The sequence below is a fragment of the Centroberyx affinis genome, unplaced genomic scaffold (genome assembly GCF_046629955.1).
Source record: "Centroberyx affinis isolate AG114_WGS23_722 - 3 ecotype Tasmania unplaced genomic scaffold, CSIRO-AGI_Caff_v1 ptg001907l_1, whole genome shotgun sequence".
Taxonomy (NCBI): Eukaryota; Metazoa; Chordata; class Actinopteri; order Beryciformes; family Berycidae; genus Centroberyx; species Centroberyx affinis.
In genome coordinates this window covers 77,207-98,001 of record NW_027280270.1, presented here as the reverse complement: position 1 = coordinate 98,001, position 20,795 = coordinate 77,207, and the positions used below count along the sequence as shown (strand labels likewise).

The following is a 20,795-nucleotide window of genomic DNA, read 5'->3' as shown; positions in this document are numbered from 1 at the left end:
ATTGTTTGAGAGCAACATCTGTTAAACTGTACAGTATGTTATTCAATATGTAGAATGGTATTTTAAAAGGGGAAGTATATTGTATTGTTTAATGCTATTGTTTAAGTGACCCCTATAGTTGGTAGCATCCAGGTAATTACCTGAAGCAGAGTATAAAAGGCTGCCAGTGTTTATCTGATGCTGCTGTTGGTAGGACCCTGGAGAGCTCCTCACACCCATGCCTCTCATTTTTGTCAACCAGTTTGTTTTTGTCTTGTTATGTCATTTTTGTGGGTGAATAAACACCTTTGGTTGCACCGTACCACCGCCTCTTTTGCTGTGAATCCAGCCGCTAATCGGGTCAAGTCTAACAGTCTGATATCGCTTATTGCAGGTTTAAAAAAAAATTCTCAAATTTTGGATACATCTCAAACTGAGCCCCAAAGACACACTGAGATCTCAGGCACTGCAAACCCAGCTGAACCTCCAGAAGAGCCCCTTCTGTCAGCTGGTCATGAGACTGACTGATATGGATCAACCTCAGACCAGAACTGCTTCAAAACCAGCAATCAGAGTAAACCAAATTATTCAACAAACAAAAGATGTCTATCTGGAACACTGGACAAATCGAATCCAAACACAAGCCAAAATTATCTGGCCCTAAACCATGAATGCAAATTGGCAGAATATATTTTCACTGTAAGCGATCCAAAGCAGAGACAGATCCTGACCAGATACAGTGACCACAGTCTGGCCATAGAAAAAGGACGACAATTCTCATGAATTGGAAATTCAGGAAATCTAATTGTTTTAGTATGAGTAAGTGGTTGGAGGATTTTCTGAACCTTTTAAGCATGGGAAAGGCAGCATCCTCTCTCCTAGCTTTGGATCGGGGAGGGAATGGCTTATGGAACATAAGGACATTTCTAGACTCACAACATTATGCACTTCTCCCTATGTAACCCAACTTGGGCTTTTTTGCTTGCTTTTTGTCCTGCTCTTGCAATAATGTAATGGGCAGGGAAATGGAAGAAACGAGAAGGAGAAAAAGAAAGCGAGAGAGGGAAGAAAAGGAAAAAAAAGGGGAAACCTACATTTATGTTTTGGAGCAATAAGCTTTTTCCATGTGCATGCAGGTGTAACTATGTGCACACTATGTGTGCAGATAGGTACACTTGCATTGGTAGATGCAAGTGTATTGTCTTGTCTCTAGTAGATAATGTAGCGGTCTCTATTGTATATCTGTTTGGTTATGTATATATGAAATATATAAAGAAATTTAAATAGCAAAAAAAAAAGAAGGACGACACAAGCGGTGCGTTTCATTAGTTGTTTCAATCTGCCCTCGTTGACTTCCCCCTCGGCACTTCCCCTCGGGGGGATCCCCTCCTCCATCTTAAGGTCCGTTCCATTACTCTGATAACTCAAGTGAACTTTCTGAGATCAACCCTTCAAGGGCCGAGGGAGCGAGTAAGCAACGATGTAGACTTCACAAGCGCATCTTTCCCACGATGCATTGTGATCGTCCGTCATTTCCGGTGCATGTACAGGTGATATAAATGTAAGTAAACAAACAAACAATATTTCGAGGATTTAGACATATTTATGAAATTATCTCATCTGCAATATTTTATTACTCATTGTTCTGTGTAATTGTTATCTATTCTTATTATTAATTATTATGCCTGCTTAAGGGCAAGTGTGTTCCATTTCAAATATTCTGCTCCCCCTCAGACTCCGCCCCCCTTCTGTGCAATGGCCACTCGCGTTACGTATGGTGTTACATATTACCAGGTGCCCAGGGGAAGTGAAGGAGGGCCTGTTAAATGACTAATGAAACACAGCTACCAAAAGAGGAAATAATATGTGGTCAATGCATAACAGGTGAGGTTGACACTGAATGTGAGAACTAATAATCTTGTTCTACATATCTTTAATCTATTGTAACCACTTACTATTGTTTATGTTTATTGTTGTATGATCTTATCTATATATACATATATATATATATATATATATATATATATATATATATACGCTGATTTTATCACACCACCTTTGACACATCTTTTTAATCTCTCCCTGGACACAAACGAAATTCCCCATATATGGAAATCTGCTTTTGTTCTTCCCCTGTTGAAAGAGGGTGACCCTACTGTCCTAAACAACTATAGGCCCATCTCCAAATTGTCTGTCCTGGTTAAGGTTCTGGAATCTGAGTGAACAACTGAGAGAGTTCTTATCTACTAACAATAGTTTATCTAATTTTCAATCAGGTCTTAGGAAAAAAGACAGCACAATGACAGCGGCCTTAAAAGTAGTAAATGATCTTAGTGAATCTTTAGACAACAAGCAACATTGTGCAGCCCTTTTCATTGATTTATCTAAGGCTTTTGATACTGTGGATCATGCAATACTGATGCAAAGACTTATCAGTGTAGGACTGTCAGAACAAACTGTCTGTTGGTTTGAAAATTATCTATCAGGCAGATCTCAGTGCGTGCAGGCAGAAGGTATCACTTCTAGCTCCCTTAGTGTATCCAAGGGCGTGCCACAGGGATCCGTCCTGGGACCACTACTATTCATTATATATATCAACAGTCTCGTTCAAAATGTTTCCAACATAAATTTCCACTTTTATGCCGATGATACTGTGATATACTGCTCTGCGTCTACACCAAACCAGGCTCTCTGTCAGCTACAACTTGCTTTTAATACTGTGCAACGTACCCTGTGTGACTTAAACTTGTTTTGAATGCCGACAAATCAAAACCCATGATGTTTTCGAATGCAAAATCCAAGCCACTGAACCTCCCATCTATCACCACTTTTCAGGGCTCTGAGATTGAGTCTGTATCTCAATACAAGTGTCTAGGAATTGTAATTGATGATTCTCTCTCATTTAAGCCTCATATTCAGCAACTGGTGAAAAAACTGAAGCTGAAATTGGGTTTTTATTTTAGAAACAAATCTTACTTTTCCTTCGAGGCCAAAAGGAGACTTGTTGCTGCCACCTTTATGTCTGTGCTGGACTATGGCGATGTTATATACATGCATCTTCGCAATGCCTACACACGCTGGATACTGTCTACCATGGAGCACTGAGATTTATTACAAATTTTAAAGCCCTTAATCACCATTGCTCTTTGTATGCTCGGGTTGGATGGTCTGCCTTGTCCACCTGCAGACTTAACCATTGGCATATCCTTATTTATAAGGATATTCTTGGTCTGCTTCCATCTTACCTACAGATCTACATCCTTCAAAAAAGTAACTAACCCTTTGCTCCCAGGACTTATTCCTACCAAACTGTCCCTAAAGTCCGTACTGAACTGGGAAAAAGGGCGTTTAGGTATGCTGCTCCCTCTGCTTGGAATCAGTTGCAAAATTACCTGAATCTTCGGGAGCTGGTCTCACTACAACAGTCTCAACAAGTGTTTCTAAATGACTTGGAAGCGAGCACATCTGGCTGTAGATGTTTTGAATGTTGATGAATGTTTTTTGATATCTTATGATTCTGTAATTTGTTCTTTGTTTTCATTTTAAATTGTTATATGATTGTTTTATGTCTGCAACCGTGTAACTGTGCTGCTGCCTGTCTTGGCCAGGACACTCTTGAAAAAGAGATTTTTAATCTCAATGAGACTCCACTCCTGGTTAAATTAAGGTTAAATAAAAAACATATTTATATTTTACTTATTACCAATAATATTATAATAATACTTAGTATAATAATAATAATAATAATAATAATAATAATAATAATAATAATAATAACAATAATATCTTAGTGTTATAATACATATTATTTTAATACAGTTTTTGCTTTGGCAGTATTTTATTTTATTTATTTATTTACCAATTTGTTATATTTTATTATCTGAATGCTCTGGCTTGACTTGATTTTGTTATTTAGTAATGTATTCACTATTAACTCTGTTGTTGAATTGTATCTTTTCTAGCTCATCGTTCTTAGACGCTTTGGCAATGTTGTTCTTATGACATTCATGCCAATAAAGCATGCTGAACAGTCTGTTCCCACAGCAGTCTGACTTTTGCAGTGTCATACCCAAAGTAAGAATGGGGAAATACAATGAGTGAGACAAAGGTAGCATACGGTAAATGGCTTAAAACTGATCATGTTTGGACTGAAATCAGGAATGTAGTCAAGCAAAAATACTAATTATAAGAAGCTGCACATTTTCCAGGAACTTCCTGGTGTATTTTGGCTCTGAATCTGAACATGACATGTTTGGGGACTGTATATAAAGACTAGAATAGACACACACACTATACTTGATGGAGAGGAAAGAGGTAACCAGTCTATCCATGGGGACCACTGTGTTTAGGTTGCTGTTGTTGGGCTGCTGTCTGTGTGGAGGGCAGACAGTAAAAACAACTACATCTGTGATCTCCTCTGACTCCCAGCAATACGTCCATGTCGTCTCACTGGCTCAGCTGAGTGTGAAAGTGAATTACTTGCAGAGAGAAAATGAAGGTAGGATTAAGATTGATGTTTAGACAGCTTTAAAAATCTGTCCAGTTGGGGGAATGTGTATTCAAAATACCAGATGCCATTCAAATACTTCTTTGTGAAATTTATTTGAATACTGACAAAATCCTTTTTGCCAAAATGCAGATTATAAAAACATTCTCCTCTGTTGATCAATATTGTGTATGTGTGTTGCAGCGCAGGCAGTGAAGCTGGAGCAGCAGAAGAGCCAGGTGGACATGCTGAAGACACAGTTACAAGGTATTATGGAGAAATGACCGACTCAAGTAACACTCACAGATTTTGCATGATGAATTTATCCATATTCATATTCTGAATGTTTAAATCATCTTCATGTTCAGCTCAAGCAGCAGCCCTTGCCTCCTTGAAAGCAATCACTGAAAGCAAGGTGGAGGCTTTGCAGAAAGATGTGAAAGGTACAGTATGTTTGTTGTGAGTTTGAATATGAGAAATCAGCATTTTTGTTCTGATTGAGCATGAACATAGATTTCATATTCGCAGTTTTTTTGATGCATCCTTTCAAGCATGTATATACACATACAAATTAGCATGAGATGGCACTTTTTTATGGCAATTTACAATCAAATGCGAGGACCAAAACTTATGCATAATGACATTTTTGTATTCTTTCTCGGTACAATGCAATCTCTATACAAATGTTATAAACAGTTTCATCAGCAGTTTTCGTTAGTTACAAGTTATTTGGATCTTCTATATTCACTTTTAAACATTTTCCATTTAATATTTTGATTTTGTTTGCATATTTAGAAAAAGATAGCATTTTGCAGTGTATTTTATAGACATTGACAAAGAAAGTCATGATAGTAAATAATGTGACTGACAACAGTAGCAACGTTAAATATGCAACACTGATATTTGAAACTAGAAGAAAATATATATTTGTGACATTTCAGTCAAACAGGTGGCTTTCTCAGCCTCACTACTGGCGTCTGGCAGTGGATTCACTGGACCCTACAATGCACACACCAATCTGGTCTTCAGACATGTCACCACAAACATCGGAAATGCCTACAACCCCCACACAGGTATGTTATATATTATATTGCACTACTGAGTTCAACAATAACAAAAAAATGACATAAAATCGTTTTGCTGTTTGACCAATGAGCTGTTTGTTCCAGGTGTCTTCACTGCACCAGTGAGGGGGGTGTACCACTTCCAGTTCTATGTCGGTGCACATGGACATGCTTCACATCCCGCCGCTGCCGGCTTGGTCAAGAATGGACACCATATATTTATTGCCTATGAACACCAAAAGTCTGGTTATGGGAAATCATCTAATGGTGTCTCACTGCTTCTGGAGGTTGGAGATGTCGTGTTTCTGCGTCTCTGGCAGAACGCAAGGATCTTTGACGATGGAAATCACCACAGCACCTTCAGTGGTCACTTGTTGTTCACCATGTGAAGAGGACAAGACAGCAGTTGTGTTAAAGGAAAAATCCCCCCTGAATCACTTAAAACTGTTATAAACAGTTATGGTCCTTGCAATTCTAGGCTCGTTTTTTTGTATGTTGGGTTGATGTGTAACTGGCCAAACATGACATCACATCACGTCAAGATATATCCAGCACAGGTACAATGGAATTTGATAGCAGAATTTTTTTTGCTATTTAAAATATCAAAGGTAAACATTAGATTTTGGTGTCAGTCCCTCAGAATAAAAGAGCATGGGTTTTGGCTATGAAAATCAAATTGCCCCATTGTTCACAAATTAGTGGCCAACTATCTGTATTCATATTTCCACATGCCGCCCACCTTTGATTGAAAGCAACAAGTAAATTACAACACTTCTTCATCATAAAATAACTTCTAGTATGCACTGAACATCACAGATTGATGATATCTAACAGTGTAAGTGTATCCAAGGGTAGATTGTTTGTTTAATTTGTTAATTCATCTATTGACTCGATAATCAGCAATAATGCATTCCAGTAGCATATATAGTGATGGTTTATCATTGTATTCAATTGTTTATTTTCTGTTCTAGACAGCATACGTCCATACATCTGTTCTCATTTATCATCTGTAACTCTGTAACACTCTGAAACTAAATCACTACAGAATTCGAAGGCATCTGCTCTGTGTCTGTCTCTGCTTCTTCCACAAGCCCCACAGATGATGAGCCTCCATTACACCAGTAAATAGGAAAATGTGATTCCATTTTACAGCATATCACTTATGATTGCATTGTTAGTTTTAAGTATACTTAAAACATATTTAATGCTGTTTTGTTTTTAAGCTGTAAAGTGCTTTGAGTCATGAGAAAGCGCTATATAAATATAATGTATTATTATTAAGTAAAATGTAGTCAGAACAAACAGCATGTTCTGAGCATGTTTTTGTAACTATGAGGCTGAAGTACAACCGGCTTCATGTGAGGCTAGTGAAATTATATCTTTATGAACAACAAAAACTAGGAAGGAAGTGATGTTCTGTTGAAGAGTAAAATCAGCTGTGCATGTCCGCAGTGTGTTTATACAATATTGTGGGAGTAAAGCTACCTAACCATGTCCCACTCTCCTGTCTGTGTGTCTGTGTGAGTAAGAAACTGAAGGAACCATGCACTTGTCTTGTGAGAAACTTTCCGGATACATCGCCCGTGCATGCAGAAACCGTAAAGCTGCTGCTCAGACACAGTATGTGAGAACTGAAGGCCAATCCCCTAATTATTCAGACCAGTCCCCTAATTATTTAGGGAAGCTGTAGAGAAGTAGCTGGATCGACTGAAGAAAATGGGTGTGATGTCAGAGATAGAGAGGAGCGAGTGGGCGGCACCATAGTCACAGTGCCTAAGGTTGATAAAACTAGCAAGATATGTGGTGACTATAAGGTTAGTGTCAACTGTTGTATTGAGGAACAGACATATCCCCTACCTTCATTCACCAAGCTGGACCTCTCATGCCTATACCAGTATACTCCAGTTGGATGAAGAGGCTATCAACACCCATGGAGGACTGTTCAGATACCACTGCCTCAGATATGTTGTTTCCAGCACGCCTGCAATCTTTCAATCAGTCATGGACCAGACACTGCAGGGACTGGAACATGGGACCTGCTTTCTGTATGATATCCTTATCACAGCAGCTTCAGAGGTGGAACATGTACAAAGGCTAGAGGAGGTGCTTACCCACCTGGAGAAGTGTGGGGTCAAGGTCCGATTTGAAACCATTTCAGCCTGCTCAAACCTGACCTAGCCAAAACAGTGGGAGAGAAACAAGCCAAACAGAAGCAACACCATGATCACAGTAGTCTGATTCTTCACTCATTTTCTTCATAAGGAACAGAAACTGGCCGGTCAGCCAAGAAGATGAGCTTGATTTTTTAATTGATTGAACAAAAATTAGTTTGAACTCGTTTGTACTTAAAATTGTATGGAAAAGGTTCCATTTAACAGTGTTCTCTTTTGTAAAAAGCAACACTTACTCTGAGTATCTTTTACTCTGTGTACATTTTAAATGAGCAACATTTTACTTTCACATATGTCGATTTTTACACCAGAAATCTTACCCCTACTGGAATAAATTTTCAGCAAAGGAATGGGCTTCCATATCCAAAGGCAAAGTAACAGTACTTCTACTTGATCAAGATATTTTGATACTTTTTCCATCCTTGTCGAGTGACTACTACAAGTGGTTCCCCTGGGTGTATTTACTACTTATCTCCATTAGGTGGAGGCAGAGAGTTGCTTTTACTTACTGGAGTTGTTCTCCAGTCTCTCCCATTCACTGTGCTGTGATTCCATGGGAGCAGCCATCGTAGAGAGTACTCACATTTTTTCTTCTTTAAAAGCAATGCTTATCCTACAGTAACCCTTTACCACCACGCTGTGCTAAATTGTAATGGCCTTTTCCATTCTGAAGAAACAACACATGATGTGGATGGAGTTGAAGCATTTGAGTAAACCTAAATAAAAGTATGCTGGCATTCGCAGAAAGGGCTTCCATTTTACAGTATTCATCAAATTCTCAAAGGTACATTGAGGCAGCATGATGAGTTGAACTGGTTAAGAGAGATTTTGAGAGAACACCAGAGCCTAAAACATATATGATAACAGTGATCACCATGTATCCTGTTAAAAGACATTGTTCAATACAAGAAATGTCAAAACACTACAGCACATGTTTGATCTATACATTCATACATAGGCAATGTATTACACATTCTAGGCCTCTGTAAATATAGGTTGACATCTATAGATACACATAAGACAGGTAAATTGGAGAGATTTTACACACATGCAAAATACTCACACAGGAGCTGGACAAAAACAGCAATCAAAAGATGAAAGTAGTAGTGTCTGCTCACATTACAGCACTCCCAAAAACTTAGTAAAACTGTTACAGTAACGTTTCAACCCAACATGGTCTTCATCAGTCAGCCTCCACCCCCATTAAAGGAATAGGTTACCCAAATTTGGTCATAGGTTTGTTGGTCATATCCTGTACACTCTAGTTTGTTTTTGTTTTTTTTCATCACTAGTAATATGTCAGTGTGGATTCTGAAAAGTAACTTTAGGGAACATCAACATCCAAAATGGTTTCTTTGGAAAATGGAGTGGCGCTGTGCTCTGGATCGTTATGGTTCTGTGCTGTGCTCTTTATGGTTCCCCACAAGGGGTTGCAATTGATCTCTTCCTGATCATGCTGATGGCTGGTTTTAAATTATGCTCCACAAGGAGTGATGCAAAAGAGCTGTGAAAATCTATATTTACATTTATTTTCAGAATGAAGGCATAGCTGTCGGAATTGTTAGCATGATGGAGCTTTATACATTTTATATATTGTGATTTATAATTTGTCCCTCTCACATGGTGAACAACAGATGACCGCTGAAGGCGCTATTGTAATTTTCACTGTCATACATTACTGTGTTGCTCCAGAGACGCACAGACACGACATCTCCAACCTCTAGAAGCAGTGAGGCGTCCCATAATAGGATGGCTGATGTTCGTATGAAATTCGTTCGTATCAAATTGATTGCTGGAATTTGTGTGTTTATAGAATACCTGTGTTTGGGTTGTAGGCATTATGTTAGTAACGACGTGTCTGTAGACTAGAGTGGTGTGAGTGTTAAAGGATCCAAGAGTCCCAGAGCCTGAAGCCAACAGAGAGGCTGAGAAAGCCACCTGTTTGACTGAGAGAGAGCAATGTAATCTTTTTAGTGTGGCCAAGGTTGCTGCAATGAGACTGTTACAATAAAATGAATACAACTAAGCGTTTGTCAAAATTGCTATCTAAAATTTAGAGGATTCAACATGGGCAAAGTTTGGGGTTTATTCTGTTTTTTTAAACAGAATAAGTCATGTTATGTAACGCATTGTCCTAAAAGGAAGTAAGATGGGGAAATTAATGAAACACTGGTTAGGCAGTGTGTTTGCCTTTGTGAGGGCAATTCCCCACTGCTGTGTTCTTCCTGTAGGCTTGCCAGTGCGCATTCCTGCTAGTTCTCGCTGAAGTCAATTATTACTTATGGCACCTTAAAGGATAAGTCTGGTGTTTTTTAATGCATTGCTTACCGTCAACAAATCCTGAGTTTTAATTAAGGCTACGATTATGGCTGAATATCAATAGGCTATATGTCAAAATATAGTATCCACATTACTGTATGTAACACAAATATCCTAATAGGCACCAATTTCATTTAATTCTTGGAATTAACCAATCAGAACGTATCTGCACACTTGTGAATGATCAATTTAAAACCCTCTCCTCTCTGGTCGCACAGTGCGCCTGCATGACTCTGGTCTGACGGGTCACAGCTGTTATTTGAATTTGACTTCTTGAAAGGAATGGCAGTATCTTGGGTATAGGATATATCTTGAATGAACTGTTTTGGCTGTGAATACAGACCTATGGAAATTGAGTGATGTAGCCTATATAGCCCAATGTAAAAAATATTGAAATGGCAGTAGGCCTAAGTGACGGTAAAGTACTTGATGATGACCAATGACGACCAATGGCAATTTGCTTACTCAGCACCACGGAGAGCGGCACAACAACAGATCCAAATTCAGTTTATAACCGCCTCCCACACATTATTAAACTTCTTTCACAGTGTCTGCAAAACACAGCGATTGGGTGGTCTTTATTTACTGTACTGTTCTGTCATAAGAAATAATGTTTGATTCAGCAAACAACACAACAACCAGAAATATAAAATTGTAGGTTATTTTTGGGGGTTTCTACCCTCTCTACAGGTATGAACTGCTGTGACAAAAAGTCACGCAACATGAAACAAAACATTGGTTTCTGGGAAATTAATGCTATTACTTGTCTTATTACCGGACATACTACTGTACCTTCATTCTCATTCTTTAAGTGCTTCATCTCCACCTTCTGTTAGGGTTTCTCTTCTCAGATTTAACATGTAAATGCTGTAGGGAGCTTACAGACCAATAAAGGGCAATCAGTCTGGGCAGACTAGAGGGTAAACTGTCAAGACCTCAACACTTCTTAACCACTACCACACAAATATTGTTGGTGTTAGTAAGCAGCAGTATATTTTACCCCGGGAACCTCATCGGGTGTTAAAATCACTGTTAAAATCACTGTCTTAGTCTTTCTGTTGGAATGTGGTAAATAAGCCATTTTCACCATTGGCATTTAGCCCAAGGTGCAAGGTGCTTGTCTGACTTCTGGTTAAGAAGCAGAAATATGAGGTGGACAGTGACGTCGCTACATCAGAGGGCTATTCAACGAAACATCGGTGAAGGACGGTGCCCACTTGATGACCCAAAAGACTTGCCTACACTCACCCTGAAAGCTAGAGTAGGTAGCCTGTGAATGTTGCTGCCTGTCTTAGAGTTATGATGGTATAGCCTGCTGTTTTCTATGGTACTCATTTGTATGGTAGAATATATCGTTCTGTTAAACTCTGAATTGGGCCTCTATATGAATGTTCACCTTGGATTATGGCACAAGGGATGCATCATATCCTGTGTATTGATAAATACCTGTTCAAACATTACCATATTGCTTTATCACAGACATGTGCATATTATGTTGACTTTTTCTGAGCTTGTTACTTGGCTGACTTAAGTCAAGCCAAGCCATACCAGAAGCACTACTCTTAGCACTCAGACATCTTTTTGCTCTCTTTGAACTAATAAGCTCCAATTAAAAAAAAAAAAAAAATTGCACCCATGTACTGTATTTCTCACACTGCATCACTGCATGTAAACCTACTTGGCGAGTTATAAAACAGGTAATAGACCAATAGTCCCAGACCGAAGCCTTCACTACCTTCACATGCTGACACTGTTGAGTCCATATATTTAATGTTCAATTGTCAAACAGAGTTAATCTACAGGTAACTGGTCTGTCTACCCAGCCAAAAACAGCTGGGATGTTGCAATGGATTAACTCAAGAAAATCAGATTGGGGCGAGGTGAATTACTTTAGTCCGTGTTATGAGCTCATAGTGATTTATAAGAGGAGAATATAAACTGTATAATGGAATTAAAGTATATTGCAGCAGGGCCGCCTAATGATTAGAGAAAGTGTTTTGTAACCAGAAGGTCCCAGTTGCAATCCTCCATGACCCCAAACGTCTTCCCTGCTGAGGTGTCCTTGTGCAAGACAGGATCCTTGCCAACTGTAGGGACTCTTCTGCAGCCGACCCTGACCTCTGACCTCAATGAATCCTTGGAGGCAGGGAAAAAGACAGTTTCCACCCTGTTGTCAATAGAGTTTCACAAAAAAGAATCACTGTCAGTTGATTATTAGGTTGGGAACAAGGGAACATTAAAAGAACAACATATCTAGCAGTCTAACATTGTCAGTATCACACCCAGAGTAAGTATGGGGAAATACAATGTGTGGGATAAAGCTTGCATGTGGTGAATGAGATGTTCCTGGTTAAAACTGGTTACACTTGGACTGAAATCAAGAATTCAGTCAGGCAAAACATAATAGCCTGCTGTAAGAAGTTGCACATTTTCCTGATATATTTTGGCGCTGAATCTGATCATGACAGGTTTTAGACTGTATATGAAGGACAGAATAGACACACACACTTTACTTGAAGAAGAGCAAAGAGATAGTCAGTCTATCTATCCTTCACTTACAAATCTACCAGTAAATTAATTTGAAGGTTTTACTGAAACTAATTTTATGATTTTTTTCTGCGCTGTTTTTTCTGAGGTTATGTTTTCTGTGCCGTTTGTTTTTTTGTCTGTTTGTTTGTCTGTTAGCAGGATTACGGAAAAACTACTGGCCCGATTTTCATGAATCTTCGTGGAAGGGTGCAGCATGGGCCAAGGAAGAACCCATTCAATTTTGGAGCGGATCCGGATCCGACTCACGAACAAGCAATAATAGCACGAACCTTGGCGGAGGTCTGCACTCTCCGAGTGCCCTTCTAGTTGAAACTCTTTTCAGTCACTTCCTGTCCAGAGAGGGACAAATAATGTAAATCTGTCAGGCAAAGAGATTTCAAAAAACATAAAACAGAAACATATTCATTATTCTTCTCAGTAAAGTAAATTAGTATCATTTTTACATTCTCAAATAAAATAATTTGAATAGTTGTATTTATACCTGCAATATATTTCTTAAAAACAATACCAAAGGGGGAAGGAGTCATTGTTAAAACACTGATGGAGAACTGGTCTGATTTAATATTGTTAAAGCATTGTGTTGTTGACTTTGTATTGTGTGCAAAGTTGAATTTTGTGTGAACTAATAAGATTGAAGGGTGAAGCTCCAGGTGCGTAGGTTCCCAAAACCTAAAAATATTCAGGGACAACTTTTGGTACACAGACAGCTTTTTGCTCTGTACTAATAAGCTCCATTTAAAACGAGGACACACAGTGTCATAGATGCGCAGCAGCCACACAGTTCAGCAGTACTGCAGAGAAGAGGTGAGTGAATGATCCTGCTCAGTCTCAGTAGACAGTGCCATGCCTCCTAATGGCCACTAGGGTAAATTTCAAGGTCCATGAACTGTATTTCTCACACTGCATCACTGCATGTAGACCTACTTGGTAAGTTATAAAATATATACCAGTAGTCCCAGACAGGTGCTTTTACTACCTTCACATACTGACACTGTAAAGTTGCTTTTAGTTTATTTAGTTCATTTTCAATCTTCAAAAAGATCAGATCAAAGGCAAATCAGATTGAGGCAAGGTGAATTGCTTTAGTCCATTTGAAGTGTTTTTGAGCTTAGTGATGTATAATAGGAGAATATAAAAACTATAATGAAATTAAAATATATTGCAGCAGGGTTAGAGATGGTTAGAGAAAGTGTTTTGTAACCAGAAGGTCCCAGTTGCAATCCTCCATGACCTCAAACGTCTTCCCTGCTGAGGTGTCCTTGTGAAAGACAGGATCCCTGCCAACGGTAGGGGCTCTTCTGCAGCCGACCCTGACCTCTGACCTCAATGAATCCTTGGAGGCAGGGAAAAAGACAGTGTCCACCCTGAGATCAAGAGTATCACACAAAAACAATCACTGTCAATTGATTATTAGGTTGGGAACAAGGGAACATCAACAGAACAACATATCTAGCAGTCTAACATTGTCAGTATCACACCCAGAGTAAGTATGGGGAAATACATTGTGTGAGATAAAGCTTGCATGTGGTAAATGAGATGTTCCTGGTTAAAACCGGTTACATTTGGACTGAAATCAAGATTTCAGTCAGGCAAAACATAATAGGCCTGTTGTAAGAAGTTGCGCATTTTCCTGGTGTATTTTGGCGCTGAATCTGATCATGACAGGTTTTAGACTGTATATGAAGGACAGAATAGACACACACACTTTACTTGAAGAAGAGCAAAGAGGTAGTCAGTCTATCTATCCTTCACTTACAAATCTACCAGTAAATTCATTTGAAGGTTTTACTAAAAGTAATTTTACAAAATGTTCTTTATCTGTAAACAAAGAAATTACTTGTGGACTCTCAAGTTATTTACTATGTTTCCTTAACTTTATTTCATGTGCATTACTGTGTCTTTGATGTGAGGTTAGCGATACATTTTAAGTACATGATCTGTAACAACAGTAAATTAGCAGCCTGTGAACTGATTCAAATCCAAAACATGCTACTGGTAAATTTGATAGAAAACACTACAGCCGGTCACCAGTATCTCTCTCTCTCTCTCTCTCTCTCTCTCTCTCTCCCTATCTGTGTGTGTATGTGTGTGTATGTGTGACAGTGTGTGTGTCCGCATTGGTTACAGAGTTGCGAACGTATGCCTTTTGTTTCCCTAACTATTTTGTTTTGTGTATCTTGTAATTATGCACAAAAAATGGATCCACTGTCGAATGTGAAAAAGAAAAATACTCTGAATGATGGTACCCCTGCTGTATTTCTTTTTCAGTAGTTATTCATGAATCTGAGTCATAAATCATGAATATAGAGATAGTTAAATGTATAATCCAATGTTACTGAAGATGAAATTGAGGACTGTGTGGGTTTGTGAGCTCTTGGGTTGTTAGTTAGCAACCTGCCAATTGCATTGATATGGAATAATTTCTCTTACTTGTCTTGATTTGGTACTAGTAGCATTATGCTGTTAGTCATTTGCAGAGCCAGAAGAGAGTGGCGTGTGTAAAAGAAAACAAAAAAGACAGATTGAGCAGTGAGGAAAATGGATTTGACCTCTATATTCAAGCTGACTATTAATTCACTGTATTAAATATATAACAATTTATAGGCTATTTAAAAAATACTTACATTTATTTTATATGAAAAGGGGGTCCCCGAGCCACATTCTTTCAGGGGATTCAGAATTCCTAGCTACGTCCCTGCTTGTGTATGCCATGGTTGATACAAATACCTGATGGTCAGTCTATTTTGTGTTCCCTTATTTCCGTGAGTGAGTGAGTTACTTTCAAGTAAGTTGCTTTGCATCTAAAAACCAATAAAAAACAGCAAAAACCTTGAACCATGTACTGTATTTCTCACACTGCATCACTGCATGTAAACCTACTTGGTAAGTTATAAAATAGGTAATAGACCAATTGTCCCAGACAGATGCCTTTACTACCTTCACATGCTGACACTGTTGAGTCCATTTATTTCATTTTCAGTCTTCAAAAAGATCAGATCAAAGGCAAATCAGACTGAGGTGAGGTGAATTACTTTAGTTTAGTTGAAGTGTTTTTGAGTTTAGTGATTTATAGTAGGAGCATATAAACTGTATAATGGAATTAAAGTATATTGCAGCAGGGTGACCTAATGGTTAGAGATAGTGTCTTGTAACCAGAAGGTCCCAGTTGTTATGCTCCATGACCCCAAACGTCTTCCCTCCTGAGGTGTCCTTGTGCAAGACAGGATCCCTGCCAACTGTAGGGGCTCTTCTGCAGCCGACCCTGACCTCTGACCTCAATGAATCCTTGGAGGCAGGGACAGTGTCCACCCTGTGATCAATTGAGTATCACAAAAAAGGAACCAAGGGAACATCAACAGAAAAACAAGTCTCACAGTCTAACGTTGTCAGTATCATACCCAGAGTGAGTATGGGGAAATACATAGAGTGAGATAAAGGGAGCTTACAGTAAATGAGACGTTCCTGATTAAAACTGGTTACATTTGGACTGAAATCAAGAATTCAGTCAGGCAAAACATAAAGGCCTAACAAGTTGCACATTTTCAGGTGTATTTTATCTCTGAATCTGATCATTAGGGTTAGGGTTAGGGTCTATAAAGGCCAGTATAGACACACACACTTGAAGGAGAGCAAAGAGGTAACCAGTCTATCCATGGGGACCACTGTGTTTGGGTTGCTGTTGCTGGGCTGCTGTCTGTGTGGAGGGAAGACAAAAAAATCAACTACATCTGTGATCTCCTCTGACTCCCAGCAATACGTCCATGTCGTCTCACTGGCTCAGTTGAGTGTGAAAGTGAATTACTTGCAGAGAGAAAATGAAGGTAGGATTAAGATTGATGTTTAGACGGCTTTAAAAGTCTGTCCAGTTGGGGGAATGTGTATCCAAAATACCAGATGCCATTCAAATATTTCTTAGTGAAATTTCTTTGAATACTGAAAAAATGCCTTTTGCCAAAATGCAGATTATAAAAACATGTCTTCCTCCCAGTTTGTTAGCACCCTTCTTATTAATGTTCTCCTCTGTTGATCAATATTGTGTATGTGTGTTGCAGCGCAGGCAGTGAAGCTAAGAGAACTGGAGCAGCAGAAGAGCCAGGTGGACATGCTGAAGACACAGTTACAAGGTATTATAGAGAAATGACTGACTCAAGTAACACTCACAGATTTTGCATGATGAATTTATCCATATTCATATTCTGAATGTTTAAATCACCTTCATGTTCAGCTCAAGCAGCAGCCCTTGCCTCCTTGAAAGCCAATTCTACAATCACTGAAAGCAAGGTGGAGGCTTTGCAGAAAGACGTGAAAGGTACAGTATGTCAAGTTTGAATGTGAGAAATCAGCATAAAGGTTTTGTTCTGATTGAGCATGAACATAGATTTCATATTCGCAGTGCTTTAACCATTTTTTTTATGCATCCTTTCAAGCATGTATATACACAAATTAGCATGAGATGGCACTTTTTTATCATTATATGATTTAATTTACAATCAAATGCGAGGACCAAAACTTATGCATAATGACATTTTTTTATTCTCTCTCAGTACAATGCAATCTCTATACAAATGTTATAAACAGTTTTGTTAGCAGTTTTCATTAGTTAAAAGTTATTTGGATCTTCTATATTCACCTTTAAACATTTTCCATTTAATATTTTGATTTTGTTTGCATATTTAGAAAAAGATAGCATTTTGCAGTGTATTTTATAGACATTGACAAAGAAAGTCATGATAGTAAATAATGTGACTGACAACAGTAGCAACGTGAAATATGCAACACTGATATTTGAAACTAGAAGAAAATATACTGTATATTTGTGGCATTTCAGTCAAACAGGTGGCTTTCTCAGCCTCACTACTGGCGTCTGGCCATGGATTCACTGGACCCTACAATGCACAAACCAATTTGGTCTTCAAACATGTCACCACAAACATCGGAAATGCCTACAACCCCCACACAGGTATGTTATATATCATATTGCACTACTGAGTTCAACAATAACAAAAAATGACATCAAATTGATATAACTTGACCAACCCAAACAGAACCCAGTCGTCCTTTAATACTCCAGAGTTTTGATGTTTGACCAATGAGCTGTTTGTTCCAGGTGTCTTCACTGCACCAGTGAGGGGGGTGTACCACTTCCAGTTCTATGTCGGTGCAGGTGGACATGCTTCAATTCCCTCCGGTGCAGTCTTGGTCAAGAATGGACACCATATATTTATTGCCTATGAACGCCAAAAGTCTGGTTATGGGAGTTCCTCTAATGGTGTCTCACTGCTTCTGGAGGTCGGAGATGTCGTGTTTCTGCATCTCTGGCAGAACGCAAGGATCTATGACGATGGAAATCACCACAGCACCTTCAGCGGTCACTTGCTGTTCACCATGTGAAGAACAAGACAGCAGTTGTGTTAAAGGAAAAATCCCCCCTGAATCACTTAAAACTGTTATAAACAGCTATGGTCAATGTACCTTGCATTTCTAGGCTCATTTTGTTGTCTGTTGATTGATGTGTAACTGGCCAAACATAGATGACATCAAGTCAAGTCAAGATATATCCAGTGCAGTTACAATGGAGTTTGATAGCAGATTTTTTTTGTTATTTAAAATATCAAAGGTAAACGTCAGATCTTGGTGTCAGTCCCTCAGAATCAAAGAGCATGGGTTTTTTTCTCGGCTCTTCTTTCTAGACTAGACCATCATAGAAGAGACAGAGAGACCAATTTCTCCACCAACAGTAGCCTCAATGGACCAGAATGCAATGCAGCCACAAGACATGCTGCCTTTTGAGTAAGGGGGGCATGGCTGTGATAATAGAATTGCCCCAATTTACACAAACTATATAGTTGGCTATCTGTATTCATATATCCACACACCCACCTTTGATTGAAAGCAACTGAAGTAGAAGTAGATGAGGCAGGTTGAGGGAAAGTGTTGCTACACCATAAAAGTAAATTACAACACACCATCACAAAATAAATCCTGGAATGCACTGAACATCACAGACTGATGATATTCAACAGTGTAAGAGTATCCAAGGGTGGATTTTTCGTTTATTGTTCAATAGTTTTGTGGTGATTATGATGATGGGTGTTTTTGTGGTTCTGGGTGTTTAAAATATATTTTTCTGATACACTGAAAGCCTGTGGGAGTGAAGAATCAGAAGAAAAGGTTATGGAATTTATCTTAACAGAAAAGATGCAGCATAACAGTTTGAAGGATTAACTTTTGTCAAGTAAGGATATAGGACCCAAATATACTAGCTACATATATACAGAATTCCCTCTTTTCACATAAACATACTCTGCGCCTTTAATTCCTCAATGAAGCACAGCCCACCCTGCTATAAATGGAGCACAGTTTGGGGCGAGTCTCTCTGTGGCGGCCATGTTGTGTGAGAGCAGGGGAGCATGCTCAGCTCAGCCCTTCTATGTTTTCCATTGTTGTTAGTCAACTTTCTTTAAATGGTGGGTTTGTTAATTATTTGAGTAAGGCCATATGAAGGCAAATTCAGTTTGTGTAATGTATATTCCCTGAACCATGTTAACCTAATGGCCTGTAATGCTGTGTCTCCATAAAATTGCTGATTTATTCATCTTTATTCTTCGCATTAATGGGTGTTATGTCTTATGTTAATTCATCTATTGACTCGATAATCAGCAATAATATGTTCCAGTATAGTTATGGTTTATCATTGTATTCAATGAATGTTTTTTTTATTCTATATGATCTGTAACCCTCTGCAACTACATCACTAAAGCATTCAAAGGCATCTGCTCTGTGTCTGTCTCTGCTTCTTACTCAAGCCCCACAGAGGACGAGCCTCTATTACACCAGTTAATTCAGTTCATATATTTTACCTCAATATATATGTATGCACACAATTTAAATATGTTAATCTTTTACATCAATATGTGTGTACAATAGTTGCTGCTTGAGGGCTTTTGATACCTTTCTGAATGTGTCAATACTGACAAAAAAAGTTTGTGAAATGGTTTCCAGTAGAGTATTAAAATAAACCCCAGCACCATGATAGTATAAAAGCCAGAAGTAAGTAAGCAGTGAACAGTGCTGTGATTTTCTGAGGCCTTTTCTTGTGTCCTCAGTTGTCTTTGCTGCCTGTGTACTTGAGCAGTGTACTGTGTACTTCATACAAGAAGCAGTGTTCTGGCCCTGCCAGTTATTCAGTGTTTTTGGTGACTCCTGCTGGTCACTTACCATAGTGCAGTGACAGAAAGATAGCCTTTCTAGTTCCTGTGTGACAGGAAGTTAGTCTGAGTAACCTGAAAATGGCATGTGTGCTCCAGTGAAGCTGATGTCTGTTCATCCTTTGCATTCTTCATTCATAGCCCTTGAAAAGGCATTAGCTGTGAGTTTATACATTGTGATATGGTGTATCTTTGATATGAGCACATTCTTTTGACCAGATTTATGTTAATGATCTCTGCGGGATATGATAGGCAGCCGGTTATGTAGATTTAGCTAGCCTTAGTTTCATACATGTGTTCTACCATCTATGCATGTTGCCATGTATTTCAAGGATATAGTCTTTAATCCTCAGTGTAATGCAGTTGCTTATGTTGTGATGTTTGTGCGTTCATATTTGATATAACGCATTCAGCCATTTAACTCAGCCAGCCTCTTGGGTTTGTGTATACAATATATGCTAGTCAGATGAGTTACATTACATTAATACTGTAGTACTTACCTTGCTTAATACTTACCTGGTGTATATCTATGCTTATGTAAAAATGATGTGATGTAAGTGATACTTACTAGTGCTACTGTTTGTGTATTTTTCAGTTTCACACTGCTCATATAAGTAAAGCATCTCAACATCACGTCGTGGTCCTGGGAGTTACTGTATGGACGTGTTTATCTTGCTGGATAGCTGAAAGGGGAAATTCAGTGAGGCCAGTAAAAGCAGGTTTTAACTTGCTTATGGGAGGGGAACATCACTGACAGCTTCCTATGCAGAACAACCATGTAAATATCTGATTAAGTAAACAGAGAATGTCGTCAGACCAAACAGCATGTTCCAAACATGTTTTGACTCTGTAACTATGAGGCTGACGTACAACCAGCTTCAAACAAATGGCACCACTTTTTCTAGGTTCCCAGGTCTCTGTTACAGGGTGCCAAATGTATTTAGACAGAATAACATTATAGTATCACCAGACTCTTGATAACTTACTTCCTTCCAGCTGGACTAGCCTATAGCTGCTG

General features: G+C 38.7%; 1 protein-coding gene across 3 annotated transcripts; it reads left to right on the top strand.

Annotated features, from left to right (window-relative positions):
- Positions 1-4,125: 4,125 nt before the first annotated feature.
- Positions 4,126-19,211, top strand: LOC139653273 (complement C1q-like protein 2). 3 transcript variants are annotated; one of them, XM_071530264.1, is made up of 5 exons: positions 4,126-4,477; positions 16,622-16,693; positions 16,795-16,878; positions 17,398-17,529; positions 17,677-19,211. In XM_071530264.1, the coding sequence occupies exons 1-5, from the start codon at positions 4,279-4,281 to the stop codon at positions 17,958-17,960; spliced, it is 771 nt and encodes a 256-aa protein (XP_071386365.1). In that variant the 5' UTR covers positions 4,126-4,278; the 3' UTR covers positions 17,961-19,211. The 3 variants fall into 3 exon arrangements, with proteins under 3 accessions (XP_071386365.1, XP_071386366.1, XP_071386367.1); XM_071530265.1 differs by lacking the exons at positions 16,622-16,693; positions 16,795-16,878; positions 17,398-17,529; positions 17,677-19,211 and adding exons at positions 4,670-4,732; positions 4,834-4,908; positions 5,407-5,538; positions 5,635-7,016 and having other exon boundaries at positions 4,184-4,477; XM_071530266.1 differs by lacking the exon at positions 4,126-4,477 and adding an exon at positions 16,181-16,390 and having other exon boundaries at positions 17,677-19,204.
- The last annotated feature ends 1,584 nt before the right edge of the window (positions 19,212-20,795 follow it).

What these genes read in the sequence shown, in the direction of transcription:
- LOC139653273 (XM_071530264.1), top strand. Translation starts at nt 4,279, where the DNA reads ATGGAGAGGAAAGAGGTAACCAGTCTATCCATGGGGACCACTGTGTTT. An exon ending in CTTGCAGAGAGAAAATGAAG is followed by an intron (nt 4,478 to 16,621) that starts GTAGGATTAAGA and finishes TGTGTGTTGCAG; the next exon opens with CGCAGGCAGTGAAGCTAAGA. An exon ending in TTTGCAGAAAGACGTGAAAG is followed by an intron (nt 16,879 to 17,397) that starts GTACAGTATGTC and finishes GTGGCATTTCAG; the next exon opens with TCAAACAGGTGGCTTTCTCA.